At 41.8% G+C, this 27,466-nt stretch overlaps 1 protein-coding gene across 1 annotated transcript; it reads right to left on the reverse strand.

Moving 5' to 3' along the window:
* LOC102162774 (putative ankyrin repeat domain-containing protein 19) lies at positions 863–26,875 on the reverse strand. Its single transcript, XM_021078203.1, has 8 exons — positions 26,627–26,875; positions 12,607–12,881; positions 7,777–7,891; positions 7,441–7,614; positions 6,001–6,107; positions 4,410–4,547; positions 2,155–2,225; positions 863–930 (listed from the first exon to the last, which is right to left on the reverse strand). Exons 1-8 carry the CDS (start codon positions 26,873–26,875, stop codon positions 863–865), a joined length of 1,197 nt encoding a protein of 398 aa, XP_020933862.1.

The raw sequence follows: 27,466 nt of genomic DNA on the forward strand, positions 1-27,466 counted from the left end.
GTCTAAAAGCATTACCTTCGAGTGAGGATATTTTTCAGGAGAAGCTAAAAGGCAAAATGGACGTGTATCAATTAGCTGTAAATATGAAAGCTAGGTATTCATTTATGCAGAGTCAGTACCAAGTGGAGTTCGGCTGCTTGGCTCTGGCAATGAGTGTGTTAGGTTTTGGTGTTCTCTCTTGGGTGCGGGGAGTTAGGACAGGAACCCGAGAGAAGTGTGCATTCATTATAGACCCCGAATAAGCAAGAGGCATGTAGGTTTAACAAAACACGCAGTTAAGATTTCAAAAGGAAGGAATGTTATGTTTCCAATGATTTTGCACTAGCGAAGTGCACACACAGCAATGTGAACATGCTGGCTGATGAGGAGAAAAGTCGTTTCCAATCAGAGGAACGGATCATGATCCCAAGGGGATAAAGTGAGAGCCTCTCTTTCATGCAATACCGCGGCATCATAGACCCCATTATACTGCCAAGCGTTTATCATCATCTTCAATTTGCTCTCGAATTTAGGAAGTACCCATTAGGGATGGCACTTCAGTTGAATGTCCAATTCATTTCTCATCAGAGCTGGTGTGTGGAATTCATCACCTGGGATAAGCAAGATGATCTGATTGGGTTTCAGTGCAAATACACTGAAGCCCCTTGCAAGGCGTTCTCCCCAATTTCCTCGTTACTTCCACAATCACCCACTTCATGTGTTTCTTTCCTCCCTCCTTCCTTTCGCTATGTCTGAATCCTGGGAGTTGTAGTGAATGACTGACCCTGGTGCGGTTTGGAGAACCGCTGAAACAATTCCATTATTTACATGAAATTGGTATGATTTGGATGAATGTGTTATACCGAATTACAGTCAGGTCCTTTCACCGAATACCTTGCTTTGACTCCGTTTCTCCTGATGTCTGCCTTGGAGGTCCCTCTGCTGTGCGATCTATTTGAATAAAGTTATAAAGGGGTTGATGAAACAGTGATGTCAGAACATAACGTGACTCAAACAACAACCATATTTTAACCAGAATTTTTTAAAAAGAGAGAGAATCCTGATGATGAATAACACATTCTAGAGTATGAATTTTCCCATGAAGAAAACCAGCGCTTCTTGGCCAGGCATTGCTTTTCCGACTTCTGTACTATTGGCAGGTAGCTTTCAAAAATAATCTCTTACTGGTATGCTGAGCACCAGCTCAGTTCTGCAGTTCTTGTCTTTTTGTCATTTGTTTATAGCACCAGGAATCAACTGCTAAGTTCCCAGCTTTAAAGAAGGTAACTTTTTTTTGCTGTGAGCCGCACGGGAAGTCCAAGAAGGTAACTTTTGTGCGGAGACGAATCACCATGCGATGACTAGTACTCATCTATGAAACGCAATCCGTGTGTTGTAAAAAGTAAAGGGCCATTTTTATAACAAGACCGACTTGTTATGATGTGATTATACAGCAAATGCAACACACTAACGTAGAATTCTTTTTGATCTAGCAGCAGCTCGGGTCACTGCAGAGGTGCAGACTCAACTCGAGGCCTGGCACACTGGGTTAAAGAGTCTGGCATTTCTGCAGCTCCAGCTTTGTTTCAATCCCTGGGCCAGATATAGCCATTAAAAAAAAAAAAAAAAAAAAAAAAAAAAAGAGTTTCCCCTGTGACTCAGCAGGCTAAGCACCCAGGGTTGTCTCTGTGAGGATGGGAGTTCCCTCCTAGACTCGCTCAGCGGGTTATGGATCAGAGGTTGCCCCAAGCTGCAGCATAGGTCACAGATGCTGCTCAGATCCGGTATTGTTGTGGCTGTGGTGTGGGCCAGAAGCTCCAGCTCTCATTAGACCCCTAGCCTGGGAACTTCCATGTGCTTCAGGGTTGGCTTTAAAGGAACCATCAAAGAAAAAAAATTTTTTGTTATTTACAGGATTTAAGGTCCATAGCTAAATGCATTCAATGCATTCGTTTCTTTTCAACACTGTCTCTGATATTACATTACATAAATTGATTTTTTAAAGAATTTTGAATGCTATAGTATTAAAAATTTAATTAACTAAAAACATAAAAAACCAAAACGGAAGCAATTTACACAAGGTTCTTTTCACTGCTCTTTCATTATCAAAATATCCTCACTCTTAATTTCTCTATGGTAAGATCACTAAAAGTAATTCACTATCAGCTGTCTTACCTAGTATACTGTCTCGAGAAGGTGTTTTAAGTTCCTTTTCTCCTTTATATTTCAAAATCAGGTCGTGCATTCTATGTATAAAAGAATATGGTAAATAATATTACTATGTAATATTCATGTAAAAACCAGTTACCATATATATTAAATTCTTCGATGTCTGACAATATCAGAGCTAATGTGAAAACTTCAGCTGTCCCATATACTTCAAATTTGTATGTTTTACAAGTATTTTACTTAGCATCTAATTACAGAGTAAAATAAAGCACGGTGAAGTAGTCATTGAATTGAGGGCAGGAAAGTGCAATAAATTAACTAGGGAAAGCTTGATACATGGAAAGTATCTGCAGCTGAGAAATCCTAGCTCTGTAACTAACTGTTATTTTTTCCTGGAAAAGTTGCATCTCTTCAGCTCAACGTCTTCTTCTATGACACTGGAGTCTCACTGCCTCGATTCACAAGGGCATTGGGAGGATTTGAGGAGATAATAGATCCTCAAAAACGTCATAGAGAGACCGAAAGAATAGAATCATTCCTTCTTGAACTTTATCACTAGAGGTATATTGGAATCCCAAAGAAAACCCAATGTGTGTTTTTCATAGGTATAATAGTCCAACATTGCAGGTTTCAGGGAAAAAAAATGTTTCTAATTATGGTGATTAGCTGTTCTCTCTTTGTGGTTTGCCATTTAGGGATCTCAGCTATGAGATCATTTGTAAGTGAATTTATCTATAAATATATGGCCTCATTAAATTAGAGAACATCCTGGTCCCCCATTATTGTAGCTAATCGCACCAAGAGCAGAAACCTAATAGAAGTCAGGACCTGGCTTGGACCACTACGGTTTCCTTCTCTATCTACTCAAACTCTGAACCAGCAGGTCTGCACTAGAGTGATGCTTCAGCTCCATGGTCATCTCCAATTTACATGGAAGACATAACCCTACTTGTAGGCTGGGCACTGATGAGTCATGGCCAACTAACCTACTCGAGACTCAGGGATTTCTGGTGAATGGAGTCCTTAGGAATGAGAATCTGAAAGTATGCTGAAAGTTGACACCTATGGAAAGCATCTGGAAGATTTTGAGGACAGTGGGAAACATGACTGGAGGGGCCGAGCTTACCTATGGACTCTCAGGCCAGCTGGCACCTACTAGTCTGGGAAGGATGACATGGGACCTTCCACAACCTAAGAAGACTGCTCCATAGGATAGAATGCAGCCTTAAGGTTCAGGTCTGGTACCAAAGGAGAAAGGAAAGTCTGATCTCTCCCTGCAGTATCACTGGAATCTGACAGCCTAAAATGGTCCCCACTAACATCTGCTGGGAGAAAAGACAACCAAAAGCCTCCACGGATAACTCCTTGTGAAGATCTGGGCTACGATGTGCACTCCACATAAGGCTTGGGCAGTGGGGTGCAGGGTGTGCTTGGTTAAAGCTAGGAGGCCCAGCTGCCAGACTGGGTGCCGATGCTATGGAACAGAGACTGAGCCACAAGCCTCTGTGGGAGAACTGAAAACGGTGTCGCTTTTCAGCCTAAGGGTGGGGCACCATGAAGCTAGAGGAACCTGGATCAACAAGGGCATCCTGGGAGAAGAGATCCATCATGACCTGACTGCAGGACTGGTTTCTTTTTTCTTTTCCTTTAAAATGATTTTAAGTCAGGTCTTTACAGAACAACACCTAGACTCCAGAGATTCAGCTGCCAAGGAGACCCTGTGAAGGCCAGTTTTCGTAGCAATGCTGCAGTAATGGAATCAGTGGAAACAATGGAATGATCGGAACATCACTTTTTCCCTCCTAATGACTGTGGAGGAGGACTGTCTCTTTGACCTCACTTAGGTTCTTGGAAAAGTCAAGTGGGAGAGTAGAAAAGGAAGTCCCCGAGGGAACAACAACAAAAAATAGGATTTTCTGCTTAAACTAAACACTTCAGACCCAAAAAGCCAGTTCAAAAAATCAGAGATGGGACACTCTTTGTGCTCCATGCATAGGGGTTACACTTGGAATGAAATAGACAATGTCAGCATCCTAAAGATCAAGGCCTTAAGAGCGCTGGAATCAAGAATCCTGTGCCCAGGCCACATCAAACTAGGCTGGCCTTTGGCCTGGTGTCCAGCTGATGACGTGGAGTATCTCCAAGGCATTCCCAAGCCACCTGCATCAAACTGAATTCTCACCTGTCACATAACAAGGAACTGGTAATGATTTGTCACCTCAGTTCAGGGATATAAATGGTACTTTAATGTAAACACTTACATTTGATGACCCTTGATAACAGCATAGTCTTCTGCATTCCGTCCATAGCAATCTTGAGGAGAGATATCAACGCCTTGCTCAAGAAGCAGCCTGACTACACTTGATGATGCAAAATTTACAGCAAGTATGAGGGCTGTTCTAAAATACAGAGAGAGAGCTTCAAGCTTCAGAACTCTAGTTAACTGAATTAAGCAGCTCTTTTGATATGTTTTATCAAGTTAATATCTTGCCCATCCATGTAGAATTGACCATTTACATGCCCAAGTGTTCACCTTTGTAAATTACATCCAAAGCTAGAATGAAGGGCCAAAAAAGAAGTCTTCTGCCCTGCTGGAATAGCATGTGAGAGAAGTGGCTACTTTAAAGTCACTGATGGACAATAAATTATGCTGAGGTCACTTATCTGAAGTGAGTAAGTATTTAAAGGAAGATTTTCCCATTTCTTCCTTACTCAAACATTTTGCTTCAAAGTCAGCTAGAGGTCAGGCTAAGGAAAAGCTATCTGCAGGCTTAAAACAATAGTAAGAGTAAGAGTAATAATAACAATAGTAACGATAATAATAATGCCAATGAAAGCAATCGTGGTCACTGTTAATGATGCTGCTAAGAATGTGTTGGGCACTAAATTAAAAACAGGACATAGAATCTTTCTTATCAACATCCATGCCTGAAGGATATATTACCATCCTCTCTTTGCCTATCAGGAAACATGTTCCTTGACAGGAAGTACAGCTCCCAAGGTCATACACCTAACAAGTAGGAAGGTTAGGACTTAAACCCAGTCTGAATCTAAAGCCCATCTCTTCCCCCTGAATCACCCACCTATGACTTGTTTTCCTTAAAGGAAATGCTTATTCAATCAAAGCTATCATTCCTCCTTTAACTTATCAATTAAAAATAAAAAAATAAAAACACCAAATTATACTAGAACTAAAAAAGGATAAAAGTGATGAGTCCATAATATCTGGTAGTAGGGATTAACGGGCAGATAGTATAACATAATATCACCACTATTCCTCAAAGAAAGCAATGTAAAGCAAAGATTCATTCCAATGACAAATTCAGGAGTTCCCTTGCGTCTTGGCAGCTTAAGAATCGGGCACTGTCACTGCTATGGCTCTGGTTATAGCTGTGGTGAGGATCTGATGCCTGGATCAGAACTTCTGCATGCCGCAGGTGTGGCCAAAAAAATTGAAAAAGTCAAAACCAACTCCTTTATGTTTCATATGCATCTTTTAAGGAAAAATATATACAAAGTAGAGGTTAAAATAGTATTAAAAATGCAATCAGAAATTTAATACTGTGTAAATTAAAACTTAGAGTCCAAACTTTATAAGACTAATATGAAATCCCTCAGCTCTTGTAAGATCATATGACCCCAAAAAATCAGGTCGAAAGTGACCGTAGTGGATATGATACAGGAAAACAAATATCCTGCGATCTAGTGATTTTCATGCTACCCAGTCAGAATAATTGCTTTGTTTCCCTAACTGATGACGTGTTGAGGATAAGTTATACCTATTGATTTCATCTTTCCGTTACCACTCTAGAACAGCACCACACTTTCTTCCTTCAGAATGAACTACTATACCTTTTCATCTTGTCAACTGCATGTATGTTGGCTTCTTTCTGTAATAAAAATTCCACCATTTGCTGTTGGTTTTCACTGACAGCAAGTAAAAGCGGAGTCAGGTCATCCTGTAAAACAGCAAAAACAATTTATAGTGTACAAAATTTATAGTGTACAATTTATAGTGTACTTTTATAAATGGAATTTAAAACATAGAAAAGAGTCTCTGAACTTAAGTGGATATTACAGAAAGTCCATAAAAAGGACCCCCTTCCTTCTCAGTGCTCCTTCTCTTTAAAACGCTCCTCCTCTACCTCCTCGAAAGGTTAACTGCAAAGTCTCAGTCTCCAAAACTCACTTCCAATAGTTACTGGTTCTGAGCGTTTTGCTTCTCTCACAGTATTTTTCAGGTAGACCATAAGTGTAGTTATTTTCTTGCTCTATCAGGACTCTAAACAATACTCCAAGATAATAATATAGCCCTTAAGACAATTGCATTTTTAAGGAACAATGCTGAGGAGAATGATCTAATGCTGTCTGCAGTATGCCTAACCTATCCAACGACTGCCATGATTAACCTCCTAAGGTTGCTAGATATTCCAATTGGAATTGATTCTTTACATGTATAGGTAAAGAAAGAGAGTTCTTCAAAGCAGTTGATGGAGCTCCTGCTGTGGCCCAGAGGGTTAAGGATCGGGTGCTTTCTCTGAGACTGGGAGGGTTCGATCCCCAGCTTAGCGCAGTGAGTTAGGGAGCCAGCTTTGCCGCAGCTATGACCTAGGTCACAGCTGCAGCTCAGATTCCATCCCTGGCCCAGGAACTTCCATATGCCCCAAACAAGCAAGCAAGCAAACGAACAAAAAAACAAACAGCAAGGTATAAGTTTTAACGTCCCATTCTTGAGAGATTATTGTAAAATATGAACTAGACTACAAATTAATATAGTCAGGCATTACAATCTTCAAATTTCTATCAGAAGAAACTGTCCAAGAGGAACTGTTAACTCCTAAATGCTTCAGGAGGCAAAGTCGGTGACCTGGGTACGTGAAGAACTCAGGGGAGGACAGCACACAGGGAACCCAGGCCCCACCTAGAAGGGCTGGCCTCTGACTGCAGACCAAACAATCCTAAGGGCTCAAGGGGGACCAGACTGATTCTTTAAGAGCAGCCTGAAATGCAGATTTCTTCATCCGTCTCCTAAATGTTCAGTGCTGACCCAGTGAATGGGTGGAGGCTGAGCCTTCCCTCCTAAGGGGAAGTTTTTCCTTCTGGGGTCAAGAGTGGCTGGGAAACCAAGCTCTGCCCTTTCTGTGGGCACCACCTTTTCTAGCCTCTGATGTGCTTTCCCATGTAACAGGGCCTGATGCATAGTACTCAGTATACATAGTATTATAAATAAAACACATGTACGTCAAAACCCACAACCGCTTGTATTTAAAAAGGAAGTTAGTTGAGCCATACCTTGTCTCTTGCTTCTATGTTAGCATTGTACGAAAGCAGCTTTGCTGCGATGGAGATATTCGGACCAAAGGCAGCATAGTGGAGGGCCGTGTAGCCCTTGACATCCACAAGATTTGGGTCGGCACCATGTTCCAGCAGAATACTGGTACATTCTTCTTGCTGGCACTGGACAGCCTGTGAGTAATTATGCCAAGAAACAGGTGGTAAGTTCTGAGAATTCAAAGGAAACATTCCACAAGTTTCACCAACGCCTTAGACTGAAATGAGATAAACACATTTTCACTCTAAGTCATGAATCAAATGCATTTCCTGGTAACATGGTGGGCCACTACATACCTTTATCAGTGCTGTCCTGTTCTCACTGTCACAGATGTTAAGCTGGCATTTCCACTTTACCAGTAGAGTCACCACTGCTGGACGGCCACCGGCACAGGCCAGATGCAGAGCAGTCCTATCAAAATGAGTGGGCTTTTTAGGACATTGCACTGTCCTATTTCAAAACATACAATGAAGTAAACATTCAGAAATATGCTGTTCCTTTCCCTTTAAGAGAAGTACTTACTTTGCTTCTAAAGAAAGAGCAATACTTCTTAGCTCTTATCACTCAGCAAGCACATCAATGAAAGAATAGCATCTCCAAAGAAAAAAACATCACCTAGAGATTCAGCTCCACTTGGGGTTGAATTCTACTTGAACTCTGTCACTTCTCAGCTGTCACTCAGCCTTTCTGTGCCTCCATTTCCCCATCAACAGAATCTGAGTAAAGCATCTCTGACTTTGGAATACAATTGATAATTCACAATGTCTTAGAACTATAATTGGCAGCACTAATTTTTTATCATTTCTCAATTTTTCTATTCTGTTAATTATCCTGATGTCTTTTGTCTGAAGTTTCTGCCTGTTTGTTAGTTTTGTTGTTGTTGTTTGATCTTTTTTGTCTTTTTTTAGGGTCACACTTGTGGCATATAGAGGTTCCTAGGCTAGGGGTTGAATGGGAGCTGTGGCTGCCCGCTTATGCCACAGCCACAGCAACGTGGGATCCGAGCCCCTTTTGCAACCTACACCACAGCTCACAGCAATGCCAGATCCTCAACCCACTGAGTTTAGGCCAGGGATCGAACCCATAACCTCATCGTTCCTAATCAGATTCATTAACCACTGCGCCATAACAGGAACTCCAGTTTCTGTGTTTTAAATTGAAATTGAAATCGTCAATAAAAACAGATGTTATATGTGTATACTGATACAATATACAGATGCGCAGATTATAAAGTCTATACTCCATTAATATTTATTATAAAATATTGGCCATATTCCTGCTGTACAACATATCCTTATTACTTATTTTAAACCTAATAGTTTGTACCTGTTAGTCCTCTTACCCCATATTGGCCCCTCCCCTTCCCTTACCCTGTGGTACCCACCAGCTTGTTCTCTAGATCTGTGAGTTGGCAACATTTCTTAATTTCTTTAGGCTTTTTTGTTTTGTCTTGTTTTGTTTTTGGCTGCACCTGTAGCAGGTGGAATTTCCAGGGCCAGTGATCAAACACCTGCCACAGCTGCGAGCCAAGCCACTGCAGTGACTACGCCAGATCCTTAACCTGCTCTGTCACAAGAGAACTCCTAAAATTTCGTACTGGTACATAAAAGAGTAGGGCATCATACAGTCCATGGTGCCTTATGGATTAAGTGAAATAATGGTCTATACAACAGATCTACTGCCATTCTAGTCCCATGGCTGGCACTGAAATACATTTTACTTCCTAAAAGCATTATGGGCAACACTGTACATCAAATATTCTTCAATTTAAAAAGTAATAAAACAGGAAGTTCCCACTGTGGCTTAGCGGAAACGAATATGACTAGCATCCATGAGGACCCAGGTTCGATTCCTGCCTTGGTTAAGGATCCAGCGTTGCTGTGAGCTGTGGTGTAGGTTGCAGATGCAGTTCAGATCCCACATTGCTGTGGCTATGCTGTAGGCAAGCAGCTACAGCTCCAGTTTGACCCCTAGTTTGGGAACCTCCGTATGCCACAGGTGTGGCCCTAAAAAGACAATAATGATAATGATAATGATAATAATAATTATGATGATGATGATGATAAACAAAAGCATTATGGGGAAGGAGAATTAAATAACTAAATAAGCCAAGAACTTTTTTAAAAAAGTACTTCTTATTCTGCTTTTCAGGGAACTTTAAGCTCCAGAAAATTCAGGATTCCAGTGAATAGGCATGGCTCATTTTATTCATCATTTGGAATTATAGATTTATGAAATCCATCATTTCCAAAGATCATTATTAGTATTATCAGCTTTCAAAAGGACAGGTAGAGGTTATCTTTTACAACTTCCTTCCGTCAGAAAAGCTTTTGTGTGTAAGAAGGGCAGATAAGCTTCAACTGAGATTAAGTCAATGCTTTAACTTTAAATTTCTCTCCTTGCTCATAGGAGGCAATATGAATTCTTTAAGGATGACAGGGTTCTAGGAGATAGATGAAGGGCCCTGAGTAGAATATGTCTGCCACAAAATAGGTATTCAAGTCATACTGGATTAACAAACAGACTAAAAGAATAAATAAATATAGTTGGAGTGTTCAGTATTTCTAAGCAAAACATCTAGAAAAGTAAGGCAATACTTTTGCCATATTAATAACCATTTACACATGCTTATTGTTTACTTTTTGTTTTATAAGCACATGACCAGTACCTTATAAACGCTTGCAATAATGATATGCATCATTTATACTACTTTTTCTTTTCCAAAAAATGCAAAGTAAAATGACTAATCTATAATCACTTACATATCATATGTAAATAAGCCAAAGGTGATTGAAAATACATGTATATAATTAAATATATACCAAGTAAAATCTACAAAAAGATTCCCTTTCCTTTTTTGTTGGCCATACCCATGGCGGGTGGAAGTTCCCAGGCAGGGCTCAAACACGATCCTTAACCTGTGGCAGGCACTACAAGGGAACTCCTGCCTTTACTTCTGAAGAGACTAAGACTGGTCAGAAGATAGCAATCCCCCAAAAATTTCAGAAAAAAAACAAAAAAAATGAAAAAATGGCAAGGGAGAAATTATGTTTCTATATGCAAGATTCATATCATTGCTCTTTCCCAGAATTATTTCATTCATCACAAGAAGTTACTAGAATTTTTTTACAGGGTGATTGAAGAAATTACCTAATTTTTAAAAAGGAAATGAAAATTTCATGTGTAATACAAATGCTCAGAAGTAAATTTTGTTCCATTCTGGTACATATTTTTGATTTAGATAAGACCACAGTTTTCTTGTGTTTATACGTAATCCAATTGATTTTCTCAATGATTTACCAAAGTACACCTTTGCAGGTCAACATACAGCTATTATCTGAGCCACCTTCCAAGGTCACATGTTGCTCCACACCAGATGCACTGCATTTTACTTACAGAGTCCTTTTTTCGAGTTCCTCCTAATACATTGCTGTTCTACACAGTGTTGAGAAAAGCACACTCCATGTTATTTATCTCTAATTTATCTCTAGTTATCTCTAAGGATTTATGTCTAATGTGTATACATAGAATTGATGTGTAAAGGGGATATACATTTTATAATGGGGTACTTATCACCAAAGTGCTTCTTTGAAAAGTCAAAAGTGGAGTTCTCTTGTGGAGCAACAGGTCAAGGATCTGGTGTTGTCCCTGCAGTGGCTTGGATGGCTGCTGTAGCACAGTTTTGATTTCTGGCCTGGAAACTTCCTCATGCTGCTGGCACACTCAAAAAGAAAAAAAGAAAAAGAAAAAGAAAAGTCAAAAAGTGACTTAAACCTGAAGCACCGGTAAGTACAAGTACCACAGTTCTTTATCTTCACATAAAAGAAAATGGTATTTCATTCCTCTTTTAAATTCCTTTTCTTACCAGCAACACTATATATTTTTTTTCCTACATCCAAGGGTCACTTACAGATGTACAAAAAGCCACTTTGCCCAAATTGCAAATTAGAGGTTTTTTTTCCCTTGTTGATTTCAATGACGTCTCTATAAATGATTATAGTGTGTGTGTGTGAGTGTGTGTGTGTGTGTGTGTGTATGTATACATTATCTGTCTGATACAACTCTGTTGTAAATTTGGTAAAGGCCTTTGTGTTTTCTTTTGTTAATCTTATTTTCTGATAGAGCGGGTTTTAAATTTTTTATGTTATTAAATCAACCTCTAAAATTCTTGCATTTGGAGTCATTCTTAGGAAGGTCTTTGTCAGCATAAAAAAAGGTATGAATAGGCATTTGTGTCTTCTTCTGATACTGTCCTCACTTTCCATATTGAAATATTTTTATTTCTCTGCTCCTCTACGATGCAGAAGTTCCAGGGCCAGGGAGTGAACGCATGCCACAACACCGATCTGAGCCACAGCAGTGACAATGCCAGATCCTTAGCCCTCTAGGCCACCAGGGAAACTCCTCTATTTGAGGGGACTTCTTCTTTATGTGTCCTCAGGCCATGCCTGCAGCATGCAGGCATCCCTGGTCCAGCTGCCACTGGGATTCAATCCCTGGCCCCAAGAAATGCCACATGCCATGGATGAAACCAAAATAAAATAAAAATAAAACTACAAATATAAAATTGTGTACATTAAAACCAAAATACTGTTGGAGTTCCTGTCAAGGCTCAGGGTTTAACAAACCCAACTAGTATCCGTGAGGACGCGGGTTTGATCCCTGGCCTCACTCCGTGGGTTAAGGATCCAGCATTGCCCTAAGTCACAGATAGGGCTGGATCTGCCATTGCTGTGGCTGTGGTGTAGGCCAGCTGCTATAGCTCTGATTCAACTCCTACCCTCGGAACCTTCATATACTGCAGGTGAAGCTCTAAAAAAAAAATAAGAATAAAAAACAAAAGACAAGAATAAAAAATAAAAATGAAATACCGTTTATGTTGAACTCTGTTCCTATAAGTGCAGGTATTCATTCAGTAAAATCACTTTAAAACCGTCAGTGAAGTGATCTTTAAGGGGAATTATGGGCAGTTTTGAAACCAGCTAAAGCTTCTGCTTTTGGTGCCTATAAACCTACTGGGCACTAGACGCCCTGTAGATGTCCGTGGAGCCTCTGAGGAAAAACTGACAGGAGGGCTCCTCCCAGGTCTGCCCCCACCCTCGTCCCCCTCCTGGCCACCTGGTTACCTGTTCCTCTTGTCTTTATCATTGGGGCCATTTCTCCTGAGCAGCAGGATCTGCTCCACTTTGGCCACATCGCCCTCACAGGCTGCCCTGTGTATCTTCCCGAGATCCTTGTCTCGGACATGGTACCCGGGCAGCTGGTTGACTCCACTACTGCCCTCCCCGGAGGAGCCGGCGGACAGCACGGTCGTCTTACTGCCGAAGCCAAAAAACTTCTTCATCTTCCAGCCAATGGGGTTCAGGCACACCACACCTCCCCCTTGGCTTTTCCCCGCGTCCTGAGCCCAACACAGGCAAGCGCTCTAGGTTAGCACCACCGTCTCGCTCAGAGCCAAGTGGCAAAGTAGGCAGTTGAGAATCTTTCCGCTCAACCGTTAGGTATCCAGGCAACGCCTCCCAACCCCCCAGGCACGTGCGGCCTGGAGGGGGAGGGGCGGCAGGAGGCGGGGCCCGAGATGGTGGGAAGATGCCTGCACTGGATTGGTCGCCTCAGGCAGCGTGTTTTTTCAAACTTGGGGCCCAGGAGAAAAGCAGTGCTAGGCAAGGAGGTGCCTCGCTGACCCCCTCTCTCCGTGTTCCAGGCTAAAGCCTACTCCAGACAGGGACTCCTTAAAACCATGCTTGTCAATTGTCTTGATTGCTCCGCAGGTTTCTGCATTTTCTTTGTACTTCATTTGCACTTTCGTTGTCGATTGTACCTTCACAGGAGTTACTTAGGAAATTTAGTGATCTGGGAACTTTTCTAGCCTCTCTCTCTCTCCACTTTTTTTTTTTTTTTTTTTTAATAATAGTCTTAGGAGTTCCCATTATGGCTCAGTGGAAATGAATCGGACTAGTAACTATGAGGTTGTGGGTTCAATCCCTGCACTCCCTGGCCTCACTGAGTGGGTTAAGGATCTGGGACTGCTGTGAGCTCTGGTATAAGTTGCAGACATGGCTTGGATCCTGTGTTGCTGTGGCTGTGACACAGGCAAGCAGCCATAACTCCAATTAGACCCCTTCCTGGGAACCTCCACATGCCACAAGCATGGCCCTAAAAAGCAAAAAAAAAAAAAAGAAAAAAAAAATTTTTGGAAATCCTTGATAAGTGATTTGAAAGCCAAAGTCAGATCACAGCTGGAGCTCCGATTCAATCTCTGGACTAGGAATTTCCTTATGCTGCATTAATTTAAAAAAAAGAATGAGAAAGAAAGAAACATTAAAATAGTTCATATTCCTGGCAAGCTGACTTACAGAAAAGGTTGCCAGATAATATTAACAACTGCTGACATTTATGCATTGGGTACTGTGGATCAAGACCCGCTGTAAAGACTTTGCACATGTTATCTTTATTAAGTCTCCAAACAACTCTTCAAAATAGGTACATACTACTGTGATCCTCATTTTGGAGACAAAGGACTGAGGTACAGAGAAGTGAATTGACTTATCCAAGATCACAGGGTCAGAAGGTGACTGAGCCAGGAGTCCAGAGTTCACACAGACATGGAAAGGAAATTTACAGTTATCAAAGGGGAAAGGGGGGAGGGATAAATTTGAACTTTGGGATTAAAAGATACACACTACTGGATATACCATAAACAATAAGGACCCACTTGGGAACTGAGTATAGGGAACTATATTCAATATATTGGAGTAACCTATAATGGAAATGCATCTGAAAAAGGACACATATATACACACACACAAACATATATAAATACATAGAAATGAATCGCTTTGCTCTATACTTGAAACACTGTAAATGAACTAAACTTCAATTAAAAGTAAAAATAAAAATTTTAATAAAACCTAATAAAACATCCAGAGTCCATGTGCTTAACTACAACACTAAAAAACGGGCAATATAAGGAATGTTTTAAAGGCAAGAGAGGGCCCTTTCTCAAGAAGTAAGGAGCGTATATGAATAGGAATAACCTGAGGGGAATCACCAGTGACAGCTAAATGAAGGGTGTAGTTGGACTAACCAGCAGCCCTGCTCTGTTTCAGTCCTCTGCTATAACTTATCTTAGGCAGATAAGACAATGAGAATTTTTTCGTTACATTTTCAAGCTCCTCCGAGCCCTGGAAAATGTTTGCCCATTTCTCCAGACCATAACAATGGACTTTTCTTTCCATGTAGAGGAACAAATCAGTAAAAATCTTATTAAGCAAGTACATCTGAGCACCCAGGTTGCTTCCTGCTATGAGCCTTGCAATAAGAGATAGAAGCCTCTACAGGTAAGCCTCAGCAAGTCCTTTGTCTGCAATGGAGCTTCCTCTTCTGGAACACAAATACTGTTTTGTTTTGTTTTGTTTTCCTTAAACAATCAACTTTTGTCCTTTCCAGGCAGAGCTCCTACACAGCCCTCCCAGTTCCTCTTTCTCTAACTGGATTGTGGGAGAATTGCTCTTCTTGGAAATCCATTAGGGACCTCCCCTGGAGAAAAACCTGTTTCTTGGGGATCAAAGTGGTTAGTTACTTTCTTTACCTGGATCCAAGGGAGGAGTAGGGTCATGTGGACACAGGTATAAAACCACCAGGCTCACCAAATGAGGCAGTACAGGGTGCTCCACTAGATCAAAGGAGGCTCCTCTGGAAAACCCGGCCATGGGGTTAAGAAATGGCTTTGCAACCAAATTCAGAATGTGGCAAATTCTTCAGGACTTCAGACACAGTTTTTAAGCTCCCCCATGGCATGGGAAGAAAAAAGGAAAGAGTGAGGGGAAGGTTCAAGTGTCAAAGAAACATAAAAAGGATCTAAGTCACATCACCTTATACAGTGTTTCAAATAATAAGAAAGTGTATAAGGAAGAAAGTAGTCAGAAAGACTGTTTAAGGATTTGAGGAACTTTTATAAAGTTGGCTTTCATACTTTTGTTGGGTGGGTTCATGGCATTATGGTTATGTGAGAGAATATTTTCTTCTTTTTAGGTGCCTCATGAAGTACTTCATGGCATTATGACTCAAACACTTGGATTTGCTTGAATGCTTTGACATATTTTAGCATTAAAAAAGGAAAGACGATTGATGAAACAATTATGGCAAAGTGTTGATGGCTATTGAAGCGGAATACCTGGTACCTAGGGGTTTGTTGTACTCTATTTTGTAACATTTGGAATTTTTATAAAAACAATTTAATAAGGGAAAATTAAATACTTATATAAAAACATGGGACTAAGTTATGGGATAAAGAAAGTGTTGGAGTTCCCGTCATGGCTCAGTGGTTAACGAATCCAACTAGGAACCATGAGGTTGCAGTTCGAACCCTGGCCTCGCTCAGTGCGTTAAGGATCCAGTGTTGCCTTGAGCTGTGGTGTAGGTTGCAGACACGGCTTAGATCTGGCATTGCTGTGGCTCTGGCATAGGCCGGCGGCTACACTTCTGATTAGACCCCTAGCCTGGGAACATCCATATGCGCCAGGTGTGGCCCTAAAAGGACCAAAAAAAAAAAAAAAAAAAAGACAAAAAAAAAAGTATTGTATATTGCTCCATCTCCTCTTTTCAAGAGGACTGTTTGTTGCGCCAGGCAGGTTGGCCAGTAGAGGGCATTGTATAGCGTGGTTCCTGCTGGCCTATAAAAGATTTCAGGATTTTCTTTTCTTTCTTTTCTTTTTCCTTCTCTCTCTCTCTCTCTCTTTTTTTTTTTTTTTTTTTTTTTTTTGTCATTTTAGGGCGGCACCCGCAGCATATTGAGGTTTCCATGCTGGGGGTCCAATCGGAGCTGTAGCCACCAGCCTACTCTAGATCCACAGCAATGTGGGATCTGAGCCGTGTCTGTCTGCAATCTACAACATAGCTCAGGGCAACCCTGGATCTTTAAACCACTGAGTAAGGCCAGGGATCGAACTTGCGACCTCAGAATGCCAGTCTGTCCTCAGGATGCCAGTCTGGTTTGCTAATTGCTGAGCCAGGACGGGACCTCTGGATTTCATGATTTTCATAGTCCATATTAGCAGCAAAGACAGACACATCAGCAACCTGGTCTTCCTATTAGCTGATGTCATGTCTGCCAGCTCCTATTTTCATTTCTTCAGATATAAAAGGATTCTTGCTGTTATGAAAATTACCAAACGCACACTCAAGCTGAGGTGGGTACAGTAAACCTGCACATTCCCCATCACTGCTCACCTTCAACAATTCCCAGCTTTCTGCCTTTCTGGTTTCATGTACCCACTGGCCCTTCCACAACTATTATTTAAAAGAGTATTTAAAGAAAATAAAAGAGTATTTTAAAGGAAATCACTGATATCACATCATCTAACCTATAAATACTTGCATAAGAATCTCTATCAAGTTAGAACCCTTTCGAAAAACAACCTTCATGCCCTACTCACTTAAAATTGAAGTCATAAGCATCTATATAATTTTTTTTTCCTCACCTCAAGTTGCTGTTAGCTGTGGCCTATGTCACAGAGGTTGCTGGATCCACCTTTGCCTTGGCTGTGGCCTAGGACTCAGCTGCAGCTCCGAACCGAACCCTAGCTGGCAAACTTCCACATATCACAGGTGCGGCCATAGAAAGAAACAAAAATTGCAGGAGCAGAGAGGTCTCTATCCCAGGACCTTTGGCAAAGGAGCCTCTGTGACACACGCCCCAAAGAGAGCAAGACCAGCTTTGCAGGCACCTGGTTGACTTCAACTACAGGTGAGTGTGCTGGTTAATTTCTTGTGTTAACTTGAACCAGGCTGAGGGATGCACAGAGAGCATTTCCAGGTGTGACTTCAAGGGTGTTTATGAAAGAGATCAGGATTCAGTTGGCAGACTGAGTAAAGAAGAGAAGGAGAAGGAGAAACAAAGAAGACAAGAAGAAAGGAAGAAGAAGGAAGAAGAAGGGAGAAGGGAGAAGGAAGAAGGAGAAGGAGAAGAAGAAGAAGCAGCAGCAGCAGCCCCTCCCCACTGGGGGTGGGCATCATCATCCAATCCCTTGAGGGCCTGACGACAACAACAAGGTTGGGGAAGGGTGAATTCTTACCCTCTGCTTCAGCTGGAAAAGCATCTTCTCCTGTCCCCAGACAGCAGCTTCCATGGACCTTCACATTCAGACCAGGACTCACACTATTGGCTCCCTGGTTCTAGCCCTTTTTCCGTGGACTGGAACTACACCACTCTTTTTCCTGGACCTCCAGCTTGCAGACTGTGTGAGCTAATCAGTCATGAGAAGTCTTTCCATTTTTCTAGATTGATCCTCTTGGTTCTAGTTCTCCAAATGATACAGTGAGGTTCCAGGCCACCTGGGCCCATCAGCCTGAAAGGTGACTCAGGAGTACCACAGGAGATTGTTGCCTAAACAGAAGCCCTGCCCAACCCTGGGTTTTGTCTTGTGCCCCATCATGTTAGAAAAAATACTCAAGCTTCCTTGGCCTCTTCATAAATGAAGGTCACCAAAATTGGGTGCAAAGGCTGTGAGGGACTCACATGAACAACTGTCACAGAAACAGAGCTGTGAATAAGAGGTGTGATGAAGCACCTCTTCAAATGGCTCTTTTGCTTTCCCTGGGAAGCCCAGTCCTCGAACAGATGGAGGGCACCCGCCACCCCCATGCTGGTTAGAGCCATGCGGCATGCAGCCCACTCTGCCCCTCTCTGCCATGGACCCTCTCCAGCACTGTCCATCACATCTCACTGAGCACGCAGTGATGCCCTCATCGCTCATGGTCCCCGGGACTGGTATTCATCCCTTCTCCACTGGCCCAAAGACCAACACACCTCAAAACTGACCCCGTTAAGACAGCCCAGCACCACTTGATACCAAGGTGGTAGCCTTTACCTTTTGAAGCTGCTTCATTATGTTTTGAAGGAAAGCCCTGATGCCAGTCTGATGGCACTGGGGATCACATCGTGCAAGGGTATGTGTATGGAAGGTCTTTGAAAACTAAAACATGCTATGGGAGAGCAATCTAAGACATCAAAGTGGGAGGGGTCAAGTTGATGTGTAGGACACAATAAGAGAAAAGCTCGAATGAGCAGGAAGTCTCTGTGTTTGATCTGGCTGCCGAAATTTCTTATTGTAATGAGTAGATGAAAAGGGCATTAAAAAGCAGTCCACAAACATAAGCAAAACATTCTCTGACATAAATTGTACCAATACTTTCTTAGGACAGTCTCCTTAGGCAATAAAAATAAAAGCAAAAATAAATAATAAAATTTACAAGCTTTTGCACAGCAAAGGAAACTGGAAACAAAAGGAAAAAAAAAATCTGTGGACTGAGAGAAAATATTTGCAAGTAATATGACCAACAAAGTATTAACCTCCAAAATACACAAACAAACCATACAACTCAGTAACAAAGAACCAAATATCCCCACAGAAAACTGGGAGGAGTTGCTGCTCTGGCCAAGGGGATTAGTCACATCTCTCAGAGCCAGGATGCAGGTTTGATCCCCAGCCCAGCACAATGTTTTAAAGACTCTGGTGTTGCCACAGGTGCCCTGCAGGTCATAACTGGGGCTTAGAACAGATCACTGGCTAGGGAACTTCCATCTGCCTCGGGGCGGCCAGAACAGGAACAAAGAAAAGAAAAAGAAAAGGGGGCAAAAGATCTCTAAATAGACATTTCTCCAAAGAAGAAATACAGATCAACAGGCACATGAAATGATGCTCAATGATGCTAATTATGAAAGAAATGAAAATCAAAAGACAATGAGGTGTCACCTCACTCCAGTCCGAATGACCATCCTTCAAAGTCTATAAATAGGAATTCCCTGGTGGGCTGAGTCCCTGAAGGACTCAGCATTGTCACTGTTGTGGCTCAGGTTACTGCTGAGGTTACTGCTGTGGCCCTATCTGACCCCTGGTCTGGGGAACCTTTGCATACCATGGGGATGACACCCCCTGCAAAAGTCTGCAATTAACAAACTCTAGAGAGGGTGTGGAGTAAAGGGAACCCTCCTGCACTGTTGATGGGAATGTAAATTGATGCAGCCACTATGGAAAGCAGTATGGAGGTTCCTTAATAAACTAAAAATAGAGTTGCCATATGATCCAGCAATCCCGTCCCTGGGCATCCATCTGGACAAATTCAAAAAGATACATGCACCCATATGTTCATAGCAGTAGGATTCATGGAAGAAACTACATGTCCACCCACAGATAAATAACATAAAGAGTAAGAGATATATATGCCACATACATATATGATACACACACACATAAACACACACACACACACACACATACATATAATGGGATATTCCTCAGCCATAAAAAGAATGAAATGATGTCTTTCCAGCTACATGGATGGACCTAGACATTATTGTACTAAATGAAATAAGCAAAAGGCAAATACCATAAGATAGCACTTACGTGTGGAATCTAAATATCACACAAATAAACAGTATCTATGAAACAAACTCATGGATATGGAGAACAGACTTGTGGTTGCCAAACTCATGGATATGGAGAACAGACTTGTGGTTGCCAACAGACTTGTGTTGAGGGAAGGATGGAGTGGGACTTTGGGATTAGCAAGTGCACACGAGTATATCCTACACGATGGATAAGTAACAAGGTCCCACTGTACAGCACAAGGAACCGCATGCAGTGCCCTGTGGTAATGATAATGGAAAGGGATATGGAAAAGAAGGCATATGTGTATAACTGAATCACTTCGCTGCACAGCAGAAATTAAAACTTTGTAAATCAACTATAATTCAATACAATAAAAGAAAAAAATTTGGGGAGTTCCCGTCGTGGCGCAGTGGTTAACGAATCCGACTAGGAACCATGAGGTTGCGGGTTCGATCCCTGCCCTTGCTCAGTGGGTTAACGATCCGGCGTTGCCGTGAGCTGTGGTGTAGGTTGCAGACGTGGCTCGGATCTGGTGTTGCTGTGGCTCTGGCGTAGGCCGGTGGCTACGGCTCCGATTCAACCCCTAGCCTGGGAACCTCCATATGCCGCGGGAGCGGCCCAAGAAATAGCAACAATAACAACAACAACAAAGACAAAAAAGACAAAAAAAAAAAAAAAAGAAAAAAATTTAAGGTACCCTGAACACCTGCTCCGATCCCTCCTAAGACTGAGCACCCGCCATCATAGAACAAAACACCGACAGTGTCTGACATAACATGATGTATTTGTCCCGGGTCGGAGAGAAAATAGGATGCACCTCTGCACACAGAACAAGCAGAGAAGTTTTAGCTTTTCTTTTTCTTTTTTCTTTTTAAGTAAAGAGTAAGTGATTGTCCATAACGCTTCATCTCACTCTGTGATCTTCAATTCCCAACTTGGTAGCCACGAGGTATTTTTGGAACAATGTCTGATCTCTTGATATGTCTATTGCTACCAAGAATTTAGAAATATACACAAACTCCTACAAAATGAAGAGCCAAAGGACCAAAGCTAAAATGATTTCATCTGGAACAAGCTAAGGTCTGACCCAGGCTGGGGATACTCAGGCTCACACTTGGTGGGTCCTGGTCTCTGTGGAGTGGGTGCTTTATACAGATGAAGAGTGAAAAATTGACCACTACCACCAAAACCAGGGGCTTAGAGCCAAGTTGGGAGCAAACCATAGGGCAAGCACTCAGAAAAATTCAACAATCAATGATTTTCCTGCACATCTGGAAACAGTTTCTCTGCAAAGAACATGAAGATGGCCTCCAGGTTCCAGGAAGCCCAGGGAGGAGGATGAGGAGGTTTGGAAGAACAAGGTCACTACCTCAGGCCAACCTACCCGGCAAAAGAGACACTTCCCCCAAGTGGAAAAAAGGAAGCCTCCTAATATGTCTGCTTAACCTATATGTTAAAAAAAAGGACACCCACATCCCCACGTCAGAACTCTCTTCAGCCACCTGTCACATGGCCCTAAAAGCATCTCAGATGAGGGACTGTGTGTGGTGGGCCACCGCCTCACCTCAATTGGTCCCACAATCGCCCCAGCCCAACCATGGTAATGACACTGCCTTGGGAAAGTGACAGGCCTCAAAATGTCCCTGTAACTTTGGCATCTGCGCCACGGTGGAAGATCCTTTCTGTATATTCATGCCCTATGCTCTACAACGAGCTTCGTTTCCCTATACCTCCACACCTCAATAACTGTAGATAAGAATCATGGAGGTGTTAACTATGGCCATTTTTTCATTTCATTCCCTTGAGCACTTTGTCTTTCCTCTTAGAAAATTCCTTACAGCCCTATGCTCTCAATAACAATAATCATACGAATACCACTAGAAGTAATAGGACTACTAATGGTAATGGCAGTAGCTCACACATTGATTGCTTGCTCTGTCAAGTGCTACACTGGGGGCTTTACATGTGTACATTTCCTAAAGAGTTAAATCCTATTGCATCAGTCTTAGGGCACACACACAACTATTTCCACTTTACAGAAGGGGAAACTCAGGCACAGTGTGCCAACCGTCATTCCATCTTGTACCCTCACTTTGTGGGGACCCCCATGCCAAATCATAAAGCCTCAGGAATCTCAAGTTTATGAGGTTTGTTACCTGCTGGAAGGGAGGGGATGAACGAAGGGAATGTTCTTAGGTCTGGCCTTCTGGAAGAGTACACTTGACTTGGTCGCAAAATTCATACACCAAGTACCTATTCTCTCATTTTGCTATGGCTCAGGGTACAGCCAATGCTTACCTTATTGTCTTCTTGGATCTCCCAGTCCCTGGAGAAAGTCACCAGTTACTGCCCTTGGGAACAGTTTAAAAATGGGATAGAGCAGGAAATCTTTCTTCTGTTCTCTTGAGTGTCTGGGAAGATGGTATCTTGGAAACTGACTCCACAGGGCAAGAGGAGTCCATCCTAATGGGAAAGAGGGAAAAAGCAGAGCTGTAGACTGGACACCCATGGAGTCTACCATCTTGAATCCAGAGTCAGTAGGAGCCTGTGACATTGTCACCAATTACACGAACCCAGCCTCCCTCAGCTCTCATATTTCTAGTTGTTTCTCTGCCTCACACAGCGTAAGTCTATTCCTAAGGTTTTCTAAATGGTGAGTGGGTGAGTGAAGAGGGGCGAGTGTGTGCAAATGTCTGTGTTTTTGTTGCCGTGAGATCTACACTGTGTAGACCTGTAGTAGGTCTACACTGTGGTGTAGCTCAGATCTAGTGTTGCTGTGGCTGTGGTGTAGGCTGGCAGCTGTAGCTCCAATTCTACCCCTAGCCTGGGAACCTCCATGTACTGAGGCTGCAGCCATAAAAAGCAAAAATAAATAAATAAATAAATATAATTTAAAAGAGAAAGATAAAGGCGGAGGAGTAAGACATGGTGCTCACCTTCTCCCACAACCACATCAAAAAAAAAAAAAAAAAAAAACCCATCTGCTTGTAGAACTATTCTCATAGAACATTTACTGAATGATGGCAGAAGACCTTAAACCTCCAAAAAGGGGGAAGAAACCCTCCACGTAACTGGATAGAACCAAAGGGAAAAACATTTAAAAATATGATTTGATTCAGTTCTCATAAGAGACTTTGGACACAGGTAGTAGGGGGTTTTTTGTTGATTTTTTGTGTTGTTTCTGTTTTCTCCTTTATAGATACGTGTAATCCAGTTTTCAGGGATGGTGCTTCTCCTTAAAATCCAAGTAACAATAAATACATTGCTGATTTTCATTGCTCACTCACCACCACCCAGGCGCCTTCCAAACGTAATTCCTGTGAATTTGAGGACAGTTGATGTGCTGTAGAAATCCTCCTGACTAATTATCTTTCTGGTCAGCACTATCACTTCAAAACACACTTCAGGAGCTCTGTCAGGTCCCTTTTCCTTTTATTCAGTTCACCTTAAGTATAAAACTTCCAAAAGTTATTGTCAACTGGCTTCCACTGACTTTGCATTTAAGCTTCTACGCTGGAAGAGAGGATGGATAAGCCGATAAAAAATCATTAATACGCATTTTTGTCAATGATAACAGTTTCCCAATGTCCTGTAGAAATATCCAGAGATTCTGGGAGCAGCTGAAATCACTATTTGTAGAGTCTCATTGTTTCAATAATTATGTTAACAAGAGTCATATTGTGTTATGAATAATCATTAATTGGCGTCTCAGATAACAAAGCATAATTTGAGAGAAAACAATTGTACTATATGAGAAGCCTGTGGTAGGTATTATTCTCTAAGAAGTCAGACTGATTATGCAAGTTCAGGTTTGCAACTTGTCAGTTCATGGTATAATGAAAACGCCTGGGAGTTCCCATTGTGGCTCAGTGGTAATGAACCCAACTAGTATCCATGAGCATGCTGGTTCATTTCCTGGCCTCACTCAACGGGTGTTGCTGTGAACTGTGGTGTAGGTCACAGACGTGGCTCACATCTGGCATCGCTGTGGCTGTGGTGTAGGCTGGCAGCTGTAGCTCCCATTTGACCCCTAGCCTAAGAACCTCCATATTCGGCCCTAAATAGACAGGAAAAAAAAAGAAGAAGAAAAAAACCCTCCCAGATCCCAGGTGCCTTCTGATACCTCTCCAAAAAGGAAAGAAGGTCTTTTCAGAAGGCCTCGATTGCAAGTTCTAGGAGAAGAAAATATTCCGTTTGCATCATGTAGCAAAATGAATGCCTGGCGTGTCATTTTTAATAACACGTTTCAGATTTAAATTATAGTTCTATATTTTATTCATGTTTCTTTATGTGAACCAAATAAAATAATGCAACACCAGTTCCAATATAATTGTATAATTTATGAGTTGTCAGTAAAAGTAATGGTGTGCGTTTCAGAATGAAATCTTCACAACGCTAAACCGTAAGGGAAACAGTCCACGAGGAGTCCATTTTTCAAGTCAAGGACTTTTCTCCATAAAAAACCTAAAACTTAAAAAATACCTAGTTCTTTTTAATGGAAAACTTCTAAAGTCTTGTATCATTAAAAACAAAGAAGAAATACGAGCATGTGATTAAAATTTCAAATGGAATGGGGGGTATAAAATAAAATACCACTTTTACTCCAAAATGCTTGGTTTCATTCAGCTGCAATCATTAGGAACAGTTCATTGCGGGTTTTTAATAAATTTTTATGTGTATATAAGCTATATCCTTTTTAGAAACATAGACGTTCATCTTATAAGTGTTATTAAATACCACGCTTGTCACTTGATCAATCTTACAGGTCTTTTTATATAAACAAATATAGAGTTCCTCTATCCTAACTTATACACTGAATACCTATTATTCTCATTATATAGATGATTCATAAGTTAAACCAATTCTCTACAAAAAATTTAGATTTTTTTTTTTGTTACAATTAGTAAAGACTCTGGAAAGATCTTCCTTGTACATATTCCTATCCTCAGTGTGTGTGTGGGTGTGGGTGTGGGTGTGTAGGTATTTGTCTAGTAAGGAAGATGTTGGGGTAAGGTGGCATTTGTATTTTATTTTATTTTTTGTCTTTTTGCCATTTCTTGGGCCGCTCCCGCGGCATATGGAGATTCCCAGGCTAGGGGTTCAATCGGAGCTGTAGCCACCGGCCTACGCCAGAGCCACAGCAACTCAGGATCTGAGCCGCGTCTGCGATCCACACCACAGCTCAGGGCAAACGCCGGATCCTTAACCCACTGAGCAAGGCCAGGGATCGAACTTGAAACCTTGTGGTTCCTTGTCAGATTCGTTAACCACTGAGCCACGACGGGAACTCTGGCATTTGTATTTTAAAATGATAGTTTTATCCAATGCTATATATAAACACCTATTTTATACCTTGTCAACACTAGGTTTTATCAATCTTTTCCACTTTTACCAACATGGTCTGTAAAAAGCAGTATTACTTTGTCTTGGTTTTCCTTTAATGAAATTTATTTGGAATCTTTCTAGACTTTAATTAACCATCTTTATACCTTTTAATTTTCTATTGTTTTGCTTCCTTTTGACCTGGCAGAATACTTGGTACTTCTCTAAATTATCATTTTTTTCCCCTGGTCATGTGTTTCAAGCTTAAGAAAAAGACTACGTTTTGCTTTGTTTATACGAACTGGCTCTCAGGTGGGTTGTCTGTGCCTTTTGCCTTTCATCTTTGTCTTTCCCTCTGCGTTAGTATTTTTGGTCCTTCCTTGCTGTCTGTCACCAGTGTGATTTGCAGCTGGGATAATTCTGTTTCTTGCTGTTCTCATTTATTGCCATTCAAATGGCATTTTGTCTTTTGTTTGCTTTGATTTTGTTTGCTCGATTCCCTGCTTTATTTTATTATTTTCTAGAGTACGAAAGTGCACCAAATATATAATTCTTTGCTCCTCTGTGTATTTCCTTTCTAATGTGTTCCTAAGCTGTAGTTTGTTTACAGTATTCCTTCCTACGTTGCTTTTGCATATTTACCTACAAACAATGCTCCTCTAGTACTTTAACCCAGTGGCACAGCAAGATTACCTTGGAATGGTTTTGAAAATTCCAGTGGCATTAACTATTCCAGACCTCACTGACCAGGCTGAGTGCTCTCTAGGGCTGGAAGCCAAGGGAGGGTTGAGAAGCTTGCCTCTGAACTTGTAGAGGACTATGTCATTTTATATAGAGGACTTGAGCATCCATGGATTTTGATATCTTTTGGGTGGGGGAGTGGGGGGGGGTCCCAGAATCAATCCAGGATCAAATCCCAGAAGGATTTTTAAATCACTTAACAAATGCATATACATAAAATAGGTAATCCATAAGAATTTACTGTATAGCACAGGAAACTGTATTCAACAGCTTGTGATAACCTATAATGGAAAATAATCTGAAATATATATATATATAACTGAATCACTTTGCTGTACACCTAGAACTAACACAATATTGTACTTTTTTTTAGGGCCGCACTTGCGGCCTATGGATATTTCCAGGCTAGAGGTCCAATCGGAGCTACCGCTGCCAGTCTACGCCACAGCCACAGCAACGTGGGATCCAAGCCCTGTCTGTGACCTACACCACTGCCCTGCAATGCCAGATCATTAACCCACTGAGCGAGGCCAGAGAGGGAACACCACAACCTCATGGTTCCTAGTCCAATTCGTTTCTGCTGCGCCAGGATGGGAACTCTTTCTTTTCTTTTCTTTTCTTTTTTTTAACACAATATTGTAAATCAACTATACTTCAATTAAAAAAAAAAAAAAAACCACTTAAGTCTTACCTTGTCTGAGTCAGCTGACACTGCTTTTGATTGCAAGACAGTACCTTGCTGGAAGTCGAGGTTGGGCCCAGGTGGAAACCAGTCCTGATCATACGGCTTTTTGCTCCTCTGAGGATTGGGGGGTGTGTGGGGAGGAGCTGCCCTCCTTCCCACTGGGATTGGACCTACTTTGGACTGGGGGGAAATGGGGTCGTCTTCTATTCCCTGCCTCCACCTGCCCCAGCAAAATGGCTTCTCACCCTGGTTCATGCCCCTAAGGCTTTGAGGAGTCCACTCGTGGTTCCTAAAGTAAAGTGTCCTTAGTCTTGATAGGCTCCAGGTCAGGGGACCAGGGGTGGGGTGACATGAGGTAGGGGGAGGAAGGCTGTCACCCCTCTCTGAGGAGCTCCATCTCTGGTCCAAGCACCAATCTTGTGCTATTTCTGAGAAGGGCATCTTCACCACCCCAGAGGAAAACATGTCTTGCTCCTTTTCCCAAGATTCCTCCACGGGCTGATCTGACCTTCACCTCCTTACTTCGGGGAGGGAATCTGGATTCAACTGTCATATGTGGAAAAGCACTATTAGAGAAGGGCTGTCCAAACCTGGGGCCCCACATGCTCCCCGCACTGTTGTATTGTTTGTTTGTTTCATATTTTATTTTATTTATTATTATTAAAGTATCGTTGATTTACAACGTATCGTCAAGTTCTGTTGTACAACAAAGTGACCCCATCACACACATTTCCGTGTGCTGTACAGTAGGATCCCATTGCCCCTCCATTCCAAATATAACAGTGTGCATCCGAAAAAAAACCCAAAAATGCCCGTCCAGCCACTCCCTTCTTCCCTCCCACCCCC

Source organism: Sus scrofa, chromosome 17 (genome assembly GCF_000003025.6).
Source record: "Sus scrofa isolate TJ Tabasco breed Duroc chromosome 17, Sscrofa11.1, whole genome shotgun sequence".
NCBI classification, from domain to species: domain Eukaryota; kingdom Metazoa; phylum Chordata; class Mammalia; order Artiodactyla; family Suidae; genus Sus; species Sus scrofa.

Bases quoted from the DNA above. Each gene is read 5' to 3' on its own strand.
- LOC102162774 (XM_021078203.1), bottom strand. From the start codon at position 26,875: ATGAACCAGGGTGAGAAGCCATTTTGCTGGGGCAGGTGGAGGCAGGGA. The intron at 12,882-26,626 runs GTAAGACTTAAG...TGTTGGGCTCAG, and splicing joins TGTCAGCTGACTCAGACAAG to GACGCGGGGAAAAGCCAAGG. The intron at 2,226-4,409 runs GTAAGTGTTTAC...TTTTATACATAG, and splicing joins GTTATCAAGGGTCATCAAAT to AATGCACGACCTGATTTTGA.